The sequence below is a fragment of the Papio anubis genome, chromosome 5 (genome assembly GCF_008728515.1).
Source record: "Papio anubis isolate 15944 chromosome 5, Panubis1.0, whole genome shotgun sequence".
Taxonomy (NCBI): Eukaryota; Metazoa; Chordata; class Mammalia; order Primates; family Cercopithecidae; genus Papio; species Papio anubis.
Genome location: NC_044980.1, coordinates 96,029,300 through 96,049,768, shown reverse-complemented (window position 1 = coordinate 96,049,768; position 20,469 = coordinate 96,029,300). Strand labels below are relative to the sequence as shown.

General features: G+C 38.0%; 1 protein-coding gene across 4 annotated transcripts; it reads right to left on the bottom strand.

Annotated features, from left to right (window-relative positions):
* Positions 1-278: 278 nt before the first annotated feature.
* On the bottom strand, positions 279-19,851 carry MACIR (macrophage immunometabolism regulator). Of its 4 annotated transcripts, none has more exons than XM_003899962.4 (3): positions 19,651-19,851; positions 12,657-12,746; positions 279-2,760 (listed from the first exon to the last, which is right to left on the bottom strand). In XM_003899962.4, the coding sequence occupies exon 3, from the start codon at positions 2,735-2,737 to the stop codon at positions 2,117-2,119; it is 621 nt and encodes a 206-aa protein (XP_003900011.1). In that variant the 5' UTR covers positions 2,738-2,760; positions 12,657-12,746; positions 19,651-19,851; the 3' UTR covers positions 279-2,116. The 4 variants fall into 4 exon arrangements, with proteins under 4 accessions (XP_003900011.1, XP_009207109.1, XP_003900012.1 ...); XM_009208845.4 differs by lacking the exon at positions 19,651-19,851 and adding an exon at positions 17,664-19,281; XM_003899963.5 differs by lacking the exon at positions 19,651-19,851 and adding an exon at positions 18,755-19,281.
* Positions 19,852-20,469: the final 618 nt, after the last annotated feature.

The window sequence follows — 20,469 nt, the reverse complement described above, 5'->3', positions numbered from 1 at the left end:
TTAGCTATTATTAAGAAACTTAGGCACATGGGCAGAACAGGTCTCACAGGTAACCAGTTGTGTTTCCTAATAGGCTGAATACATATCATTGCCATGAATACATCTTTTATCGTAAAATGCCAATGAGCATCATAAGTAAATAGTTCTGTTGTTGTCACTGTTTTGTTTAACAAAAATAGGGCCTTAAAATAAGATATTTTAAGTGGAATTCAGTGGAATTCTTGAACAGTAAGTAGCCTGTTGATGGTGGACCTAGTTTAAAGCACCACACAACAATGTGTGTTTACATCACCCCTTTATTTCATAGTTAGAAATAATACAGTTCCACAGGGTAAATTGTCAATAAATAATGGTGTTTAATCATTAAACGTAAAAATCCCACTCTTTGGCATCTGACAGGATTCTATTTCTTGTCAAACTAATGACTGTATAGATATAGCTAATCTTAGTGATCATTCATCAATACAATATGTTACAAAGGTGCAATTTACTTTAAAATATACAACAGCTAAACATTTCCAGCCCAGCGAGAAATCTGATCAACTCAGTAAGATATGGGCCAACTTCCCCAAGGCTCTTTCACATAGTTTGCCTTAATGAAAGTGTAATAAACGTTGATTAAGAGTTCCTAGGGTTTTCTAATACTTACTTTGCTCTAAATAGAGTTTGCCATTCATTCTGGCTAAAGAAAAATCACAATTGCACCAGGAATGACCCACTCATTAATTAAAAGGTGTTCTTATTATATAAGCAAGATTGCTAACACCTAAGAAACTCACAGACCCCAAAATAAAAAGTAAGCAGTTCTATGCTGCCAGAAATCCCAATTCAGTAATAAATTGCACCTTTAAGAGTCAAAAATGGGGGAAAAAAGAAATAGAACGTTTACAAAAGGTAAGTTACATACATTTTTTTTTTTCAAAATATATTCAAGAATAGTTGAGCTGTATTTGTTACTAAAGCCAGGGCATTATTTCTTTAGCAACAAATTAAACCAGTGCAATTGACATAAATTGTTAAGTAATCCAGGATTAACCCATTAAAACTGTAGAAGCACGTTAGGCTCCTACGCTAATCCTAGAAACTGGAATTTCAGTGAGTGCTTGTGTTGCACAGAACTAAAACTGGAATGACCTGATGCCATGCTGAATGGTATCACTTCATACTTAGTTTAATCATTCGATAGTACAAATCATGAGTTCCTCTATTAAAAGTTTTATTCACTTACAGAAAATTCAGATGCAAACAGTATTATGCCTATAATCCACAATTAAAAGAATCCTTTCCAATTTAAAGTTCCAGGTGAATTTTAAGTTAGAAAATAAGCACTAAGGAGAGTTTTTTCAACTTATGAAAACATCACATTGGAAACTTTCTGGAAAAGCTTCCCCCGCCCACCCATTGTAAAATAAATACTTTGTATCCCAAATTTAATTTTATTAAGACACACTTTAATAACGCTATAAAGAAATATTTTACAGCCATAGAGATCAATAACTTTCCATGCGGAAATAAAAAATTCATTGCTCAATAATATTATTGAGGCAAGTGAAGAAAGATTACTCTGTTGTCAATCTGAAATGTTAACTTTTTCAGTGCAAAACCAGTTATAAAATATTTAAACTCAATATTTAAAAATAAAAAGTGGTCCAATTCAGCAATGTTCAAGTTCTAAATTTCATAAAACAAATCATTACATACATTTTATAGTAAAATACAGAGATTCAAGAAGTACTTGAGTACTTAAGATATAAATTTCTAATGAATCATATCAAGTCAGCAACAATCAAGCAGATAACATTCCCAATTTGAGTGTCAGAATCATAAAGATGAAATTACTGTACCAAAGCCTTTTTTTCCTAGCTAAAAAGCTATACAAACTAACAGTCAACATTCTGTTTTCTTTGCAGTTGCGTGCTCTAGAATGATATCCCCCCCCAAGTACCTGTGATTTCATTCCTGTATTCAAATTTGATCCAGACAATTTTTATGTTCCAGGAACACTTAGCTGATATAACCATCTATAGTGTGAAGAGTCATGTACAGAGTACAGCAGTGGGTTTTTTCCAGCCAAGCGTAGGCTGACCTAAACTGGTTTAAGCTCTCTGCAAGTCATTCATGTATTATTCCTAGCAAACACACGGTCCCCTCGGAGGGTTAGGTGTTGAAGCTGGTACTGTAGCACTTCCGTGTCAGCTGGCTCCTTGATCATTTTATCTAGATTGAGGTAGTCCAGAGATTTGGAGTGAGCCCTCTTACCTTTAAGAAGACAAAGAGGCAGAGGCCCATGGAGGGCCTTATAAGGTTCATAAGGTAAAGATTTAGTGCACTTGTCTCCTGAGCTGGGCATCCGCCTTCGCCTCCTGCCATTGACAGCTGGAATCTCGTATGGCTGGTAGTACCTACTTCTGGTTTTATACAAACGAGAGGAACGGGCAAGTCCTGCATCTAGCTGTTTGGAGCGTAAGGATGGCATGGCTTCTGCCTTGCTCTCTTCACCTCCTGTGCACTTCTGAGCTAACTTCAGGAGTTCCTCACCAGTCGTGAAGCCAACCAAATAGTTAGAGTCCATGTGTAGGATCTGGTAGCCTGACACGGTCCTCCGCATCGGGGAGCAGGGTGTGCTGGAGCACCGGGGCTTCTCTGCCTCTGCCTTTCCCGGGGAGTTGGCCTCGGCCCCAGGGAAGGGCAGGGTGGTCAGAGTACTTCTAGACTCTCCATTAATATCGACTTCCATTTTAAGCACCAGTCTGCACAATCCTAAAAGTAAACAGACTTAGATTAGAAGAATATAATGCACAGAGACTTGGGCCAGGCCAGGTCCTTTTAGAATGCTCAGGGAGCATGAAGTAAACTTGCCTGAAAGACAGTCAATGTACCACTGACATGTATCTATGTCTACTAAACGTTTCAGAGCGAGCATGAAATGACAACTACCTGTTTGCTTTTAAGAATCGAAAGGCAAGTTAAAGTCTGATGTACTATGAAAAAGTTCAGAAGGAGAAGCAAACAGAAAACAACAACAATAATACTTCTCTAAATGCAGCACTCCATTCAATCACATAAAGTTTATTCCTTAATGCAATATCAAGTGAGTCAAATACAGATCTCAGCATTAAGAAACGAGAGCAATCATACATAGTTTCATAAGAACACATAAAATATTTCTGGCTTGAAAGTTAAATTTTTCCATTATTTAAGTTAAAGTGTTTAGCTCTTGACACCTGCAATTCTTTTCAATTTGTCTTTAAGGAACATATAATAAAGCTGATTGAGCTGACGAATTTCTGCAAGGAATCCAATTTAGACTTAAAACAACTATTCATAGAGTATGAGGAGTCTTAGGGGAAGGTTCCCCCAAATCTTGTAAATGTTCTTCCTTCCATATCCCCAGTGACTTAAAGAATATCATTTTATAGTTTAAAAGTTAATGCTAAATCCAATATATCACATAATTTTTAATACTAAAAATGTATAAAACAACAGATGTCATTTTAATTTGACTATTTAATCATAAAATATACCACAGGCTTGACATTCTGTTTTGCAATACCCAAGATGCTGTACTTTTCAATAGTTTCATAAATGGCAGAATAATTCACAATGAATATTAATATTATTCCTTAAGATTATTACAATACATAGTTTAGAAAGCTCCATTGACAAGAAATAGCACAAATGGTGGCTAGGTTCCTAGAAAGCTACAGATAGATCAAATTTGGGAAACTAAAATACTAAGGGAAATAGTGACCGTTTCATTTCTGAGAAAGTATTTGTACTTGCTTTTTAATTGGAAGTGGATAACATGGTTTTCAGTATCTCAGATTGCTAATAAAAATGACATCAACTGATTTTAAGACAAAAAATTTACTTAAAAATTTATTAAATAACTCTTATGAATCTTTTTACTAGACAGCCACTTCCTATTGAAGTATTTCTTAAAGTTTGGGTAATCATTTAAAACCCAAGCAATTAGAAAGCTTTGTTTTAAAAAGAAACAAAAAACAAAAAACAGCACGTTATTCCTCCACATGCATGTTCTAATTTCCTTCATTAGAAGATTGTGAAGTTACCAGATACCACCCTGTGCTCCCTATGATCCCCACTGAAAACAAACATTTATTACAGTATTTGAGAGAAAGCAATGCCAAAGGATCTATATGGTATTACTCACTATTTATTCTCAATCGTAGACTATTTCCTGTGTTTATGTCACCAAAATACTCTAGTCCCTGAACCCTTTTAGATTTAATCAGCTTTATTATTTTTTAATGTAAAAATAAACTATATTATAGTGTATTTATATTATTTATATAAAATAAATTATATTTGAGGAAATTTATTTCTCCATTGATAGGATTGGAATATCAGGTGACTACCAGCTACTCTGATATGCACATAAGACTTCTCAGCTAATAAACTTTAGAGAGCCATACGAAGCCTCAACAAATTTTTATGCTAAACAAACAAATATTAACTTGGAGCCAAATGACAAATTTATCCTTCCTTTCTCATTAATTTTGTAACCCAGAAAGAATACAAGAGGACATAGCCAAGGCCTCCAACCTACATAACCTGACTGGCAGCTGTTTCTCTGATACTTTATCCTGAAAAGGAGAGGAGGGTCAGTGAGGCAAAAAAATAACCAGGGCCATGGAGAATAGGGCACACACACACACACACACACACACACACACACACACAGACTGGCCACCACACCCAAGGAGAGTCACCAAGGCAGTGACACTCAAGCTGTCCGTCTGCTCTGAGACTCTGGTCTAGGTCTCTTTCAAATCTGGCACTCCGTGACAACTCATGGAGTTCCACCAGGCAGCTTACTGCATTCTCATTTGGTATATTATAAATGTCTTTAAATCTATGACTTCAGACCCCACACATTCCAAATTGGGTAAAAATTCATGCAGAAGCGAGGCTAAAATTCATCTTTTTTGTCTATGAGGGAAAAAAATTTGCTAAGCAAGTTAATAGCGCACAAAGTTGCAGTAAAGAGGAGTGGACACAGGTTTCTGAGGGCAACACAATCATCAAAGGTTTGTCGCCATACTAAGCCAATCCTGCTGCATCAAGGTAAACTGTCAGAAATCCTGAGAATCCTTGGGGGTTGAAGATAAAGCCTAGAAGGACACAACAGTTTAGAGAAATAGGCAGAAATAATATATTAGCTAGAAAATATTGGAAGTACCTGGAAAATTAGAAATGTGAAGACACGTGTAAAGGTCAAAATCTGATTTGATATGAAATAGACACTACTGTTAGATGAGTAACTCATCAGTTAAGTTTCCAACAGCCAAATGCACCATAAAAAAAATGGCTTGAGAAGAGAACTATCCAAATAGGATCTTCACACATCAACCTGGTAGACGACGATTTAACCTAGGTTGTTAAGTAGAAGATACAGATGTGGTTTAAGAGCTCTGGAAATTTCAACCAGGCAGTCTGGCATATGAAATCTACCACATTTTACTGAGGTAGACAAAACATTCACTATGGAAAACGCATTCTAACCAGAAAGTTGAAGGAGTAAGCATTTCTAATATCCTCCAACATAAATACTCAACGGAGCAACTAAAGTCAATGCAAAACAGGTCAGTATTCCAGGGAAGATTCCTGCGGGAGAGTCTCAAGGCGCCGGAACATGAAAAGGCTGACTTTAAATATAATTATATAGCTGCTATCTGCTGAACTTCTGATGAGCAATTCTCAGAGCTGGAAAACTGTTTGTACTTTTTGGCTATCAAACATCAGTATTTTTGCTCCAAACTACAAATAGTGTCTTCTCAAAACTAACAGTTCATTGGGTGGTTCATTGGTCTCCGCAATATACTGCCATATGTACAAGAACAACTTCAGGTCTCGATATTCACGTAGGAACATGAACACTGGAAACAAGACCCTCACAAACGGCTTCTGTTTTTCTAAAGGATTCTTTTTACTTATATATTGCCCTTCTAAAAGCATCTACTACGCGGCACCAAGAAAGCTAGGTAGAGGCTGGGTTTCAGAAAAGCCAGCCCTCATTGTCAAATATTTCATTTGTAGTTGGGCTGAATGCTGAATAAGCAGCATACCTCCCATTCTTCCGTGTGACAGAAAACAAAACTTATGCTACTACATTCCTGAGAATTTCTTGACTATATTTAAATACTGAAGCAAGATCCTGAGATCAGTTACAGAACCAACTTGCTCAGGTCATTTTTACAACGGGGGCAGAAGCACTTTAGATACTGTCCCATCTGCAGAGGAAGAAGTCTAGGTACCTCCTAACTCCAGAATTCTGGGGGCGGGGGGGCGGGGGGGAAGACACTAAAGACAGATATACAGACATACAGATGTCCAACATTTTCCACAGCAAAATTTCTTATTGAAAGACATTCATCAGGAAACTCAGCTACGGTGACTATAACTGGAGGTGGCCTGTGTTTAGCAGAATATTCTTCAGGTTTTACCATGAAAAAAACTGCTTACAGGCTTGTGTTTTTTAATAAGACTATTCATGACTCAGCATTTTGTTTCATATTGTCAAATAAACCTTGTATCCAAAAAGCTTGCTGCCAAGATAAACAATCACAAAGCACTCTCATAAATACTACTACAGGTACCACGCAACAGGTGCCACACTTCCCACTACATCAATAAGAATAGCCTGTGAGTCAAGAAATCAGGTCTAATGCCACCTGCTTCATTTCAGCGCACTAAAACCCAGAGATCAAAGATACCTTTCTTGCTTCCATTAATGCCTTTTATATATAGTTTAAAGCAAAAATAGACTGTAAGTAGAAAACAGAAAAAGTATTAATGTTGTAATTACAGAAGCAGCAAAATGTCTGTGCAGAGAAGAAGCTAAAACAGAAAATGAAACAAGAATAGAAAAGTCAACTTGTAATTGAACAATGCTTTTAAAATTGAGCTTCTTAAAAAGTACCAGGAACAATACAACTTTTCAAATGACACCTAAGGTCTTCAATATCAAATTCTCTCACAATCCAACCAGTAACAATGGTACCAATGTATTTATAAAACATGAAAGATTTGGCAATGTTTATAGATGCTTCTATATTGCTGAAATTTATGTGGATCCAACTAGATGACAAAGGTAACACTAATTCTTAAAAAATGTACACAGTACACATTTTTTAAAGCATTGGATACAGAATGAAATTGTAAATTTTGGCTAAAACTAAAGCAAATAGGTCCAAATTACAACACATGTATAGGAGAACCTGGTGTACCAGGATAAGCACGTTCAAAAGCCTATGACCCTTATAGAATCTGCATAGGTCTGAATACTCTCTGAGAGGCCAAATCTAAATTTGGGGCATAAATACCAATACTTTGAAAATATAACCTAAATGCCCTTGTCTCCTTAGACCAGCTTTGAAAACAGGTGATACGTCTGACAAATGCTATAGAAATAATTCTTTTTGAGAAACACTGTATCCTAACACCTGTATTTCATCTAAGAAACTCAAAAAATTAATTGCTTCATTAGCTTTCCTATATATAGAGTTCATTTATACATCAGTAGCATGCCTGCTAAAAAAATTCCAACTCCTCGAACCTTTAGCTGAGATGTCAAAGGCATGAAATTCTCTTGTTAGACTCATTCCACCAAGTTTAATATTGCTTGTTTTTGCCATCTTCTCTTAAAACACCTTTATTTGTCTCTATTACAGACTGAATTAGTTTATCAAACATATTTTTTATGACAGGAGGGATGTGGCAAAGGTAGGGTACAATGTAATTCTCATGGAGAGAAAGAAAAGCAAAGGTTCCAAAAAGCTGAGAATGTGACTTAACACCAAGATACATCCAGATATTGCCCACAGTCAGCTCCTATGCTACTGGGTGTCTGAGTCAGTGACACACTCCAAGAAACAAAAATTATTTCACTAGGCTCAAAGCCTAGGGCACCATCCTAGTTGTTAATTTCTTTAACCATACAGAGATATCTCAAAGAAGTCTTCGAGTCAACAAACATTTTTTATAACCACTTTTCCCTTCCAGATACTTTCTACCTTTTTCTTACCCCACTAACCTGCTCAAAGGATTGCTTTCTCTTGTTATTGTTTTTGAAATCAGTAAAAGCAATACATGCAAACTGAAAGCTATCCAGTCCAAATAATTCATAATGATGTACTATAAATGGCGAAATCATTCTTCACCCCCTACCAATGCCGGACATATCTTGAGGAAATCTCTATTAATATTTTGGTATATCCTTCCTTTTCCTGAGTATTTACAAATGTGAGAGTGAGTGATTACTTCCTTCTACAATGAAAACATGCAAGAGTACACACAGACACACATGAATATTTCTGCAGAAAATTCCAGAAGTAAAAATGCTGAGTCAAAGAACATGTACTTTGTAGGTTTCTATAGCAATTACCACAAAACTTTATTAATAATGCTTCTGGTTTTTATGTGGATAATGTATTACTTTATATAACTAAAAATTAATGTAAACACTTTTAAAGAGTGTAATCTATACACTCATCAGAAGAGTGCCTGTTTCTCCTCTTATTGCTTAGAAATAGGAATTATCAAAAGAAGAAAGGAAGATGATGTGCTTCCTTTTGTTTGATGTGTTTGATTTTTTCAAAAAGAAAAAGATAAATGAAAGGGACATGACCGCCATTCTTTGACCTCAAATCTCCTGATATTATTCTCACTTAAAAAACACTTAGACACTCTTTAAAGAAATTTACAAACTAAATGCAAATTTTCCTTCAAAAAAGGAAGATAACATTTCATTTATATATATTAGAAAAATACATACAGTGTACATTTCAAAAGCATTAGATACAGCATTCAATACCCCAATACCAGTATTCTGGCTGAGACTAAAGCAAACAGGTCCAAACCATAACACACGTGAGTGGAACCCCGTGCACCAGGAAGAACAGTCAAGAGAGTAGACCTGTATGAAATCTGCACAGCTTTGAACACTCTTCAAGAGGCCAAGCTTCCTATCTATTTGGCACAAAGAGCAACATTTTGAAAATATGATCTAGATGCCTTAGCTCCTTAGACCAGCTCTGAAAATAGCTAGTAAGTTTCAAAACTGCTATACAAAGAATTCTTTTTGAAATTGCATTCTGAGAATTTTTTAAAATAAGATTATAAAAAAATTCACTCCCAGTTATCAAAACACTGCTCCATATGCTTTCACTGTTTTTTTTAGCAACATACAGCAATACCATATAAGAGAAAACAGATATCAACATAACCATTTTAAATATACAGAATAAAAATGTCACCATGTTAAGAAAATCCTTTTCAAGAGGTACTTGAATCAAACCATTCGAATAGAGCCATTTTGGGGGAAACAGGGTCTCCTAAGCAGGGCTAATACCAGTCCAGTGATATCTATGATATCTAGAGTCACCTATTTTTGTGTTTGTTGTTTGTCTGTTTGTTTAGACACAGCGTCTTGCTCTGTCACCCATGCTGGAGTGCAATAGCGCAATGATAGTTCACTACAGCCTCAAACTCCTGGGCTCAAGCGATCCTCCCACCTCAGCCTCCCAAGCAGCTGGGACATAGGTGTGCATCACCACATCTGGTTAATTCTTTCTTTTATACTTTTAGAGATGAGGTCTCACTATGTTACCCAGGCTGGTCTCAAGCAATCCTCCCTCCTTAGCATCCCAAGTAGCTAGAATTACAGGTGCGAGCCACCGCCCCTGGCTAGAGTGATACAGTTTTAATGCCAGAATCATCTTGGACATAACCTACCCGGAACCTCTACCTCCAAATATAGAGAAGACACTGAAATCACGAAGACAGGGTCCTGCCCAGAGCTATACAGGTAGTTAATGCCCATAATTACAACTCAGGCTCCCTGGCTCCAAGTCCATGCTGTGTGCTTCTAGCATGTGGTTCCCAAACTTGTCTACACACCAGAATCAGGCAAGGAGCTTCAAAAACTGCTGATGTCTGTGTTCCATCCCAGATTTGTGATTTAACTGATCTGGGCTGTAGCCCGGGTTCTGCAATTTGTAAAAGATTCCCAGGTGATTCTAATATGCATCTAGGTTTGGGAACTTGTCAGATAGAACTTATCAGATAGAAGAGTTTCACTCTTGTAAGTCCCTGCTTTGTTTTTAATCAGTAATTACTGTATAGTCATGTTGGTGAACATAATTTTTGGCTGCTTATAATTGCTAACAACCTACCCCTAGGTCTTCTAATTTACTGTTCCTAATCCACTGTGGGCTGGAAATATCTGTTAACCAAACGTGTTAAAACTGCATATAATATAAAAATAAATCTGTGCTGAATGAGAATCAGGCTCCTTCATCTGCATACACTGGCGTAGTTATTTTAGGTACTTAGAAGCCTTTGTCAGGTGCAGCTACTTTAGAGAACAGTTTAGCATTTACTTATAAAGTTGAATAAATTCTCATTAAACAACCCAGCCACCATACTCAAAGATATCTAACCCAAGAAAAATGAAAATACATGTCCATACAAACACCTGAATGTGAATATTTATGACAGCTTCATTCACAAACACCGAAACTAGAAAAAAATACAAATATCTATCAACAGGGAAAGAGATGAACAAACTGCAGTCCATCCCTACAATGGATACCACTCAGCAATGAAGTGGAACAATCTGGGAAAATACTAAGTGAAAGAAGCAGATACTACACCTATATACTACATGTTTCCACTTACGTGGCACTCTGGAAAAGGCAAAACTATTGGCTAGAATCAATCATTAATTGCCAAGGGCTAGGGTGGGGAGAAGGGATAACTACAAAGGGGAGAAAGGGAATTTTGGCAGGTGATGAAAATATTCTATTGGTTGACTGTAGTGGTCATTACATAACTGGATACATTTGTCAAAATGCATCAAACTGTACACTTTAAAAGGATGGATTGTACTAAGTAATAATTCAATAAACCTGACATTAAAAAATAAATGAACTCTGTCACATATTTCCAAGTTTCAGATGGTCCTCCAAATTTTAAATTTTTTTGTACCATATAATTTCGGAATCAAAAGGAATCTTAATAGTTGTCCACTGTATGTTTGAACACCTGCAGTGACAGGTAACTCACTACCTCCCAAGATGATTCATTTCACCTTGTGCAGCTCTGCTAGAATGTCGATTTATTTAAACATATATCTGTATGTACATGCATATATACGGTCAACCCTCTGTCTCCACAGCTTCTGCATCCATGGATTCAACCAACCACAGAGAGAAAATAATTGAAAAAGCAAAAAATTACATCTACACTGAATACATACAGAATTTTTTCTTGTCATTATTCCCTAAACAATTTAGTGCAGCTACTATTTATGTAACATTTACATTGTAATAGGTATAATAAGTAATCTCTAGATTAAAGTATACAAGAGGATGTGCATAGGTTATAGGCAAATACTATGCCATTTTTGTATCAGGGACTTACATATCATCAGATTTTGGTATCTGGGGGAAGTCCTGGAACCAATCTCCCATGAATGCCAAGGAACAACTAACTGTACAAATATAGGTATATACAGAGATAGATGGATAGACATAGATACACACACATATATTGCTGTAGCTTCTACGCACTTGCTCTAGTTTTGTGATTTATTTCTATTAGCTGAGTCAGTGACCAGGCCACATTATTTTGTATTCAATATCCTCTCAAAGTACTTTGTACTATGTTTTTCAAACTTCTTACACTTTTCCTCAAAACTGAAAATTTTAGTAATGTTTCCATTTTTCCAATGTTCTAAAATGCATTTTCATAAAAGTAATAGGTTTTATCTACTTAATGAGGTTAAAGTATTTGTTTTTCCCTACCATTCCTTTGAATCATTCTGCTGCTGACTAGAAATTTAGAAATTACTTATTATGAAACTCTGCCTTTTCCAAGGATTATGACCTCTCTACATAATTCAAAGCAAGGATGTACAAAGATAACGGCCAAGTAGAATGACACACCAAAGCACGGAGTCACCCTAATACAGTCTTGAGAATGCTGAAGAGCTACCATAGATCATTAGGAATTTCTTTTTTCCCTTCAAAGACTTCGAGCCACATGGACAACTATGTCAGCAAAGACACACAGATGACACACTGAAAAAAGACAACTAAAGGAAGAAAACAGCATTGCATATTTTTAACAGTTTAAATCCAGGGTGTGATAAAAAGAATGTCACATTTTCACTGAACTGCTATATGACTAAATGAAAATAATGCTCCTTTCAGACACCTGTTAGCTCATTCTTTACGTATGATAATATATAACCAGAATTTTTTGCAAATTATTTCAGCAATGTTTGGAGATTAATGTTTTTACTAAAATTTGCCCCAAATTGGAGCAACTATCTCTAACTACTACACTTTGAAATATTATTTCATAAGATCTTTATATTAAAGAAATTTAAAGGAAGGAAAACTTAGTCAAACATTTCAAATAAAATAATATTTGCATACTGCAACAATAATTTCATTTCTCACCATTAAAAATGTGTAATTAGAGTATACGTATTTGCAATAATACACCGACATTACACATTCACTTGACATTTCACACTCACTTGTTTATTTCTGTAGTCTTTAAAAACCACATTATGGTATTGTGTTCATACAACTGTTAACAAACAGAAAAAGCAAAATATAACTTACCAGACTAAATCCCAGAAGATGTCACTGTACAATTTCCAATGAGTCCCAAGGGAACACAGACATAATAATTTTTCTGTTCTACTCCAGGTACTAAACATGAAATACAAAAATAAACCTTTAATTTAACAAGTAACACAATTTGTAACATGATATCAATTCTAACTACAAAAGAGAATGAAACTAGCAGGAGGTAGTAACATCAAGTATAGGTTATATAGGATCCAATAATTAATTAATTCAATTAATGTTGAGTTTGTTCACCTAAATGCATCCTCAAACATTTTATCGTGTATTTCTCTGTGCTCTGTTGCTTAAATTCTACCTAGAGACTAGGAGTAGCTAACTGGGCTAAATAAAGAGACAAGAAAAATTAAGGTAATAAGTATTAGTTTCACCATCCTAGTCCTATTCATGTGTTCAACCGATTCACAGTACTCTATGCAAAAAAAAATAATGCTCAGGCTAGGATCAAAAGTACAGGCCATAGTTCCTAACTCTGGCTTTGCTAAGAACTCTGCCTCTTGACCCTGCATAAATATCAATCTCTAAAATGAAGACCATAATAACCCCCCCCAATACAGTTGTTTGATGGATCAAATGAAATGAGGTAGGTGAATGCTTTACATGCTGCAAAGCTCTTTACAATGTGTGATGCTATTGTTATGCAATTAATTTTTGGTATCGACCCATTTTAGCCATAAAGCAGCAACAATGTAAATCTTTCATAAGACTGACGTGAGGCAAATGATTAGAAGTTTCTTGGATAACACAACAAAAAAAGACAAGTGTCTGAAAAAGCACTTTTTTATAGTTACCACCTTACTTAAGGTTTCTAGCATCTCCTCTGTGCCTTCCCTCTCTTACCTGGGAAGTTAATGTGTAAGATAATCTATCTTTATCTCCTACCTCCCTAGTTAATAGGGTTAATTTGCTGAGACGAGGAATACCCTCCAAAGTCCTTTTCCACCTGTAACAGTTTCTTTGGTTGTTGGTTTTCGGTTGTGTTCAACAACAGAAGCAGTTGGAGGGGTGTCAAATGAGGCTAGTAGATTGATTTTACCTATGCAGGTGCACAGAGCCCGAGAAGTGGCAACATTTACAATACCTTATCAAACGAAAGACCAATTGCAAGAAAAAAGGCAAGAAGTTTGTAACTTTATTACTTTCCTTACCAGTACAGGAGAGTTTCATCCAAAGGAAATAGATAATTACTAAATTTAATATGTGCTTCTTTAGCTTGAGAAAATGGAAGGAGCTAATGCACCAAGAACTGTCATTCCAAGAAACTAGCATGTTTATCAGCCTTTGTAGCTTCTTCAGATGTAGATAACAGAAACACTCCCTTTCATGTCTTTTGCCACCAACTATTCTTAAATCGGGTAACCAAAAAAATCTTAAAAATTAAGCCTTGATTCTACCCCACCAATGAAGCCTCTGGTTTTAACACACAGTAAATTGTAAAAAAATTGTTATCTATAGACAAAATATTTAATATAATTATCCCAAAGAATTTCCCCAATACAAATAACATTCATCTTCATTTCTTATTTAATGGACTTTTAATGGGAAAGAGGAATTTTTAAAACTAACATTTCTTTAGCATCTTCCATATGTCAAAAGCTATATATAATTTATATCATTTAATCTTAACTACTCCATGAAGAAAATATTATTATTCCATTTTTAAAGTACTGTTTAGTAGTATCCTTATTTTAAAGTACTCTTTCAGGTGATACTACATGAGAGTCAGAGCAGGAATTGGAACCCCAATTGGCCTCTGTTCAATGATAAGACCATAAGCATAGCCTTTTACATAATAATCATGATCCTGCAAAATGTACATCAATTAATTTCTATAAATGAAATTCTATTTTAAGTGTATGGGGAGGCACTTTATCTAAAAGCTTTATTGCCTCATTTGTGAAATGGCTGGGGGAACTACTTAGCTGCAAGGTTACTTCCAACTTGAAAAATATTAGGATTTGGTGGCACATTGTGGAGAGTCTCATACAAAAGTTTTCTGAATCATGGACTCTTTCTCCTATGAGCTTATATTTTCTAAAATCATAAATTATAAGACAGAAAAAATGTATCAACCAATACCGTCTGGTTATAAGGTTGGATATCAAATATAGTTACATATTTCTGCTTCATTTCTCAAGACTACATCTATCACAAAGTGGGATAGATTTCATTTATACTTTTAGAAATGTCAATTGAAAAACAAGCAGGAGGAACATTAGAAAGATCTGAATGTCTTAATCCTAAAGAATAGTTTTGATAGTCTTAAATCTTATTCAAACTTTCATATAATTTGCCTTGTGTATTTGGTGACATATTCTTCTTTTCAAGCTTGTAAATGTATTAGAAAAATATTTAAACTTCCAAAGAGTTTTTCAACACCAAAAGAAAGAAATCAACTAAAACTTCAGTCTGGATTTGAAAGCAGAGGAGCCTTAAAGATATTATCCAACTCTTGCACTGGAGCTGATGTGTAAATCTAGGAAATGGTCGGTAATTTCATAGTAAACAAAGAGTAGTAACTGATTATTCCTATTATGCCAGTGCCAAGCCAAAAATAGAATATAAACACAATGTCCAAGGGAACAGCACAAGCAAAACCAAAGTGCAGAAGCTCCACTACATTCTCACTTTTTCTAATTTTGACTCTGCTTACTGCTTTGTAGGAGGAGGAGGAAGAGGAGAAGGAAGAGGAAGAGGAGGAGGAAGAGGAGGAGGAGGAGGAGGAGAAGAGGGAAAAACAAATAAAAAGAACAAGACCAGAAACGAACTAGTATAAAAATATACCTTTTCTTTAAGACACAACCCATAATCTACTACAAAATTACAGTAAGGGTTCTATCCCCATCTCCCACTTAAAACAATTAAAAGATTGTAATATAAAAATCCCCAAAACATGTACCTTCCAAATAACACACATTTTTAGAATACTTTAAAAATCTCTAATTCTCTACTGCTTGCAATTGATTCTGGCCAATGTTCTGAACACTGAAGGTTTGGAAAGATATCAACAGATTTCCTCTCAAAAACAGTCAGCAAGAGGAAAAGGAATCCATGTGAAATTCTTAGAAGACAGACTAAATGCTGCATAAAAACAAAGACTGAAGTAAATAGAGCAAAGGCTACAGGATATAATAAATGTTTCCAGTTATAAGAAGCTGAAACAGAACGCAGTGGGACATTATCCCATAAGCAATAAAAATAGGAAAAAGTAAGCATTGGCCAAGAGCTGCCCACAGACTTCTGGATAAGAAAGTCATGGGTGACTAAGCAAAAGACACCCAACATTTGACTGCAAGTGGAGCTTCTACAAATAGAAAAGTTTGCAAACGTTAAACAGCAAATGTATCGAATTTCTCAGGTGATAGTTATTACCACAGGTAAATAAGAATGCCTTTCAAAAGTAGAGTGACTATGTATCTCAATTCATAGTCAATACCCTGGTATAATTATTTAAAGCAACCCCCTTTAACTCTCAAAATTGTCTCAGTTTGGCTGTTTTGTTATCCTACTCAAAAGTAACATATACCAATGGAAAGGCAATGACTTTTAAAAAGAGAAACACCCTTCTGCTTGAACAGTGAATTCCCATACAGATCGGAGTTCTTCTTTGGGTGTACCCACTTAGGTATTCACTTATGCAGTCATTCAACAATGTTTCTTGAGTCTTATTATATATCCTCACACTGCACGGGCACTAGTGTACATATAAAGAGAGAGCCTGAGACTGGGCCAGAGGGGAGGACAGACATGGAAATAAATCCATCTAATAACAGTAAACCTGAATGGCACTAGGAACCCAGAAAAGGGATACAAATATACAGAGCTCCATTTGGAAATGTTTAGGTCCACACAGAATCCATACACACACAAAAAAGTCGTAAATCCCAAGCTTCAGCACAGATCACTAACAAAACAGCAATAAGAAAAAATTTAATAATATTGGTCACAAATCATAAGATTATAAATATGAGGACCAGCACATGGCCCTTTCAAATATTGGTAAATAAATCTCATTCATCATTAAAGTTTATATTATGAAAAGACAAATTTTAGGCAAAGAAATTGGTACAGTAGAAGTTGTGAGTTCTAATTTTAGCTACCAAAACATTTATTTTCATTTTTTTCATAGCCCTAACCTGAAGCCCATCAAACATTTAGAAAGAAAGAAAGAAAGAAAGAAAGAAAGAAAGAAAGAAAGAAAGAAAGAAAGAAAGAAAGAAAGAAAAGAAAAGAAAAAAGAAAAAGGAAAAGAGCCAGACTACCTGTCTCTTTCTATTTACAGACTGGCTATTTAAGAAGAGACCAATAATTGGAAAAAAATAGCAATTTTTTAAAAATTCCTTTCAAAATAGTAAAAATATTTTGTGACCACTAGTCTCAAAGACCACTAAAAACAAATAAAAGATGAAACAAAACATCTCTGGAGGAATATTAACTGAATACTAAGCAGAAATAAAATGGCTTAACTGTCAAAGTACAACACAACAATGAAAACAAAATGTTTAGCTATACCTAGATGCTCATCTTAGAGGTTTCTTTCAAATACTCTTACTTTACCATTTGCAACTTGAAAAAACTAAGTCATCGATACTTTTTAAGAAGAGTTAACTAGGGTGTGACTTTTCTGAAACCATCCTTGACCTTACAAACAAACCAATAACCTTGCCAACTTCGTAAAATAACTCATAATTCGTTAAGTAAGACAAAAACGTGTTTCTCTTTCTAGTATCAGTTCTTTTAATAGCAATCCACCCCCTTAAAGTGTAGCACTCATTATCTTTCCATTTCTGCTAGTAAAAATTAAACCTAGGTTACTAATATCACGTGGTGTCATCCTTCTACTTTTAGAAAAATATTCAGTTTCACTGCAAATATGACCGACAGTAAGTGGAACTAAAGGTCAACATGCAGCCTTTACAAGAAATGTGCCTCTTAGGAAGCATCATCAAAATGGAACAGGTGTACACGGTGGAATTGGCTAACCTTTGGGAAAGCTTAAAACCAGGTACTCATTTTGCTAGGCTGCAGAAAATCAAAGTTCTCTCTGGAGGAAAGGAGCTGATCCCTCACCTGACCCCCAGCTACAAAAAAGCAAAGAAACTTTAAATCCTGTAAATAAAGCTTTATTACTCTCAACATATTAAATACTTTTGAGTTAATTTTATAATAGCTGTCTAAAATACACAGAAATATACAAAGAAAATAAGCAAATTCATTGACTGTTACATAATATCAATAATTATATCTTATACACTGAAATAGTTACTGTCATTTGCAATTAAATAAACTAAAATGTTAGCAAAAGCTATTCATTCAATACATCAACTGTTACCAAATTAACAGGTCTCTGTATTCATTAACTCTTATATTTCATCCTGTTCATTTTGCTTTTAAGTTTATAATGCATTCAGTTACATAATTAAAACACTGAGGATTCTGTGACACATTCATTAAACATAATAATGTAATCATAAATCGTGGCCAAAAGCTTCTGCATTAATAACCAATACTATATTTTGAGATGACTAGGAAAATAAACTCTGCAAAAGGGTCATTTCTATCTCCCTAGTGTCAATCCTGCATTACAGGATTTGAGAAAATAAAACAACTAACAACCCTAACTTGCAGGTTGGCTCTTTGGAAAAAAAAAAAAAAAAGGAAAACGAAGAGTTTAGTAACATCAGAAATGTGCAAGAATTGTTCTTTCAGCTAGGAGCGGCAAGCACACTGTAAAATGCCTCCATTCTTCCTGCTCAAATAAAAAGTTCCCAGCTTCAGCTTTACCTGTGCACCACAGACAGACACACACGCGCGCGCGGAAATCTTGGTTCCACCCAAATCACTAACCCACCGGGTTGAAAATTGAGGTGGGAGGAGAGGCAGGGAGTCCCTAAGGGTGTGGAACACTTGCAAGGGGAAAAGGACGGGGCCATCATTCCCTTCGCGTTCCCATCTCCTTTCTGGCTGAGACCTGCAGATTCCACCACTAGAAAGAGTTTGGCAGCTTCACAATGGGGCCGTTGCTGGAGGTCTGACTGCCACCCGCCTCAAAAACCCTCTCCTCCGCTTCCCACCTGCCCCAAAGTCCACCCGCGACAGGTGGGGCGAGGGCGGCAATGCCCGACGACATCTGCCGCTTACGCTTCTGGCTCGGACCGGGCCCCAATCCACACGCTCGCACGCGGCCACAGCCGGCCAGTCCACCCCCACTGCACCAGCGGACACTCGGAGGGCGCGGGCGGCCTCGCACCGGGTTGCAACCCGGGCGAGGAGGGTTGGCGAGATCAGGCCGCCGGGGCTCGCCCTGAGGTGCTATCTGACCCGGGCAGTCGCACCCTGAGCGCTGCCGGGCATGCAGCCAAAGGCGCACCAGGCAGAGGAAAGCTACTTCTCAATGGGGCCTCCAGGCCCGCTGCCCCGCGGTGCGGGAACGGCGGCCAAGGGAGGGAGCGAGTATGCGCGCCAACGCGCCCCGACTTCCGCACCGCGGCACCGCGGGAGAGGCGCTCTGGGTCGCCGAGTCCCCGCACCTCCCCAGCGAGCGCACGACGCGCGCACACGGGGGCGCACGCCCCCGCACACTCACACGCGCTGCACACTCACAGCGTCTCCGGCCCCACCCCTGTGCCAGGGAACCGCAAGCTCCCCGCACCCCGCGCGGGCCCCACCCAGTTTACCAGACCCCACTCCCCTTCGGGTGCCTGGGAACCGGTCCACCGAGGCCATGGGACGCTGGGGCCGCCCCGCCGCCCATCGCAGAAGCTGGTCCGGCCGGGTTTCCCCAGCACCGCGGGCATAGTGCACCCGGCCCAGACACGAGGCGGAGAGGAAGGGGCGGCGCCGCGATTGGGGCTGGCACTGGGGATCGGAGACTGGGGCAAACCCGCTACTCCCCCAATCACCCCATAACCACCACCTTTTCTGCAGCACAAAAGGTTACAGACGGAATCGCCGTCCCCGTGCAACCTACCGATGGCCCAGGGCTCCGCTGCCTCCGCCGTGCCCGGGGCCGCGGAGCCGGAGACAGGGGTGGGAGAGGCGCAGGACTGCGGCGCCGAGATCCTGGCAGAGGCCGCCAGCCGAGCCAGCCGGGTACCCTCTCCTCTCCCACCGCGCTCGGCGCCAGCTACCGCCCCGCGTAGTCCCCGCCCCCTCCTCCTCCTCCGCCTCCTCCGCCTCCTCCTCCGCCTCCACCTCCTCCCGCCTTCCCGCCTCCTCCCTCTGGCTGCAGAGGCGCAGCCCGTCAGCGCTGAGCCCGCCTCCTGCGCCCAGCTCTAAGACACCCGGAGGAAGGGCGGGCCGGCGGGCTGGAGAAAGGCGCTAAGAGGCCAGAACAAGTTGGTGGGGGTGGGCGGGGTTGTTGACTGGTGGTGGGGAGGAGGAGTCCTAACACCAGCTCTCTAGTCTAAACCCCGCACTCCAACTAAAGAGCTCCAACTTGCGGGCCTGGGAACACTCCGGCTTCCTCAATTAAGTGGTGTGCTGATATTTGTCGCTTGTGAGTCTCTGCTTAAAGGGCTCAGCACTGAGCAGAAGTACAGAAAACTAGAATAGGCCATGAAATTAAAAATTATAGGGTCAGTCTACAAAAACTCCTAAAATCCAGTGAAGGTGGCGCGAGGGGGGAAGGTGGGGAACTTCAAATTCAGATTCCGATTGGATTAACTGTTTTTTAATTTGCACAAATGTTGATCTTGTCTATTACGGTAATAAATTATTTTCTTTGATGAAGATTTTCTTCTCTCAATTCATGTACATCTCTGCCAAACTGGTTAAGCTCAGCAATAAG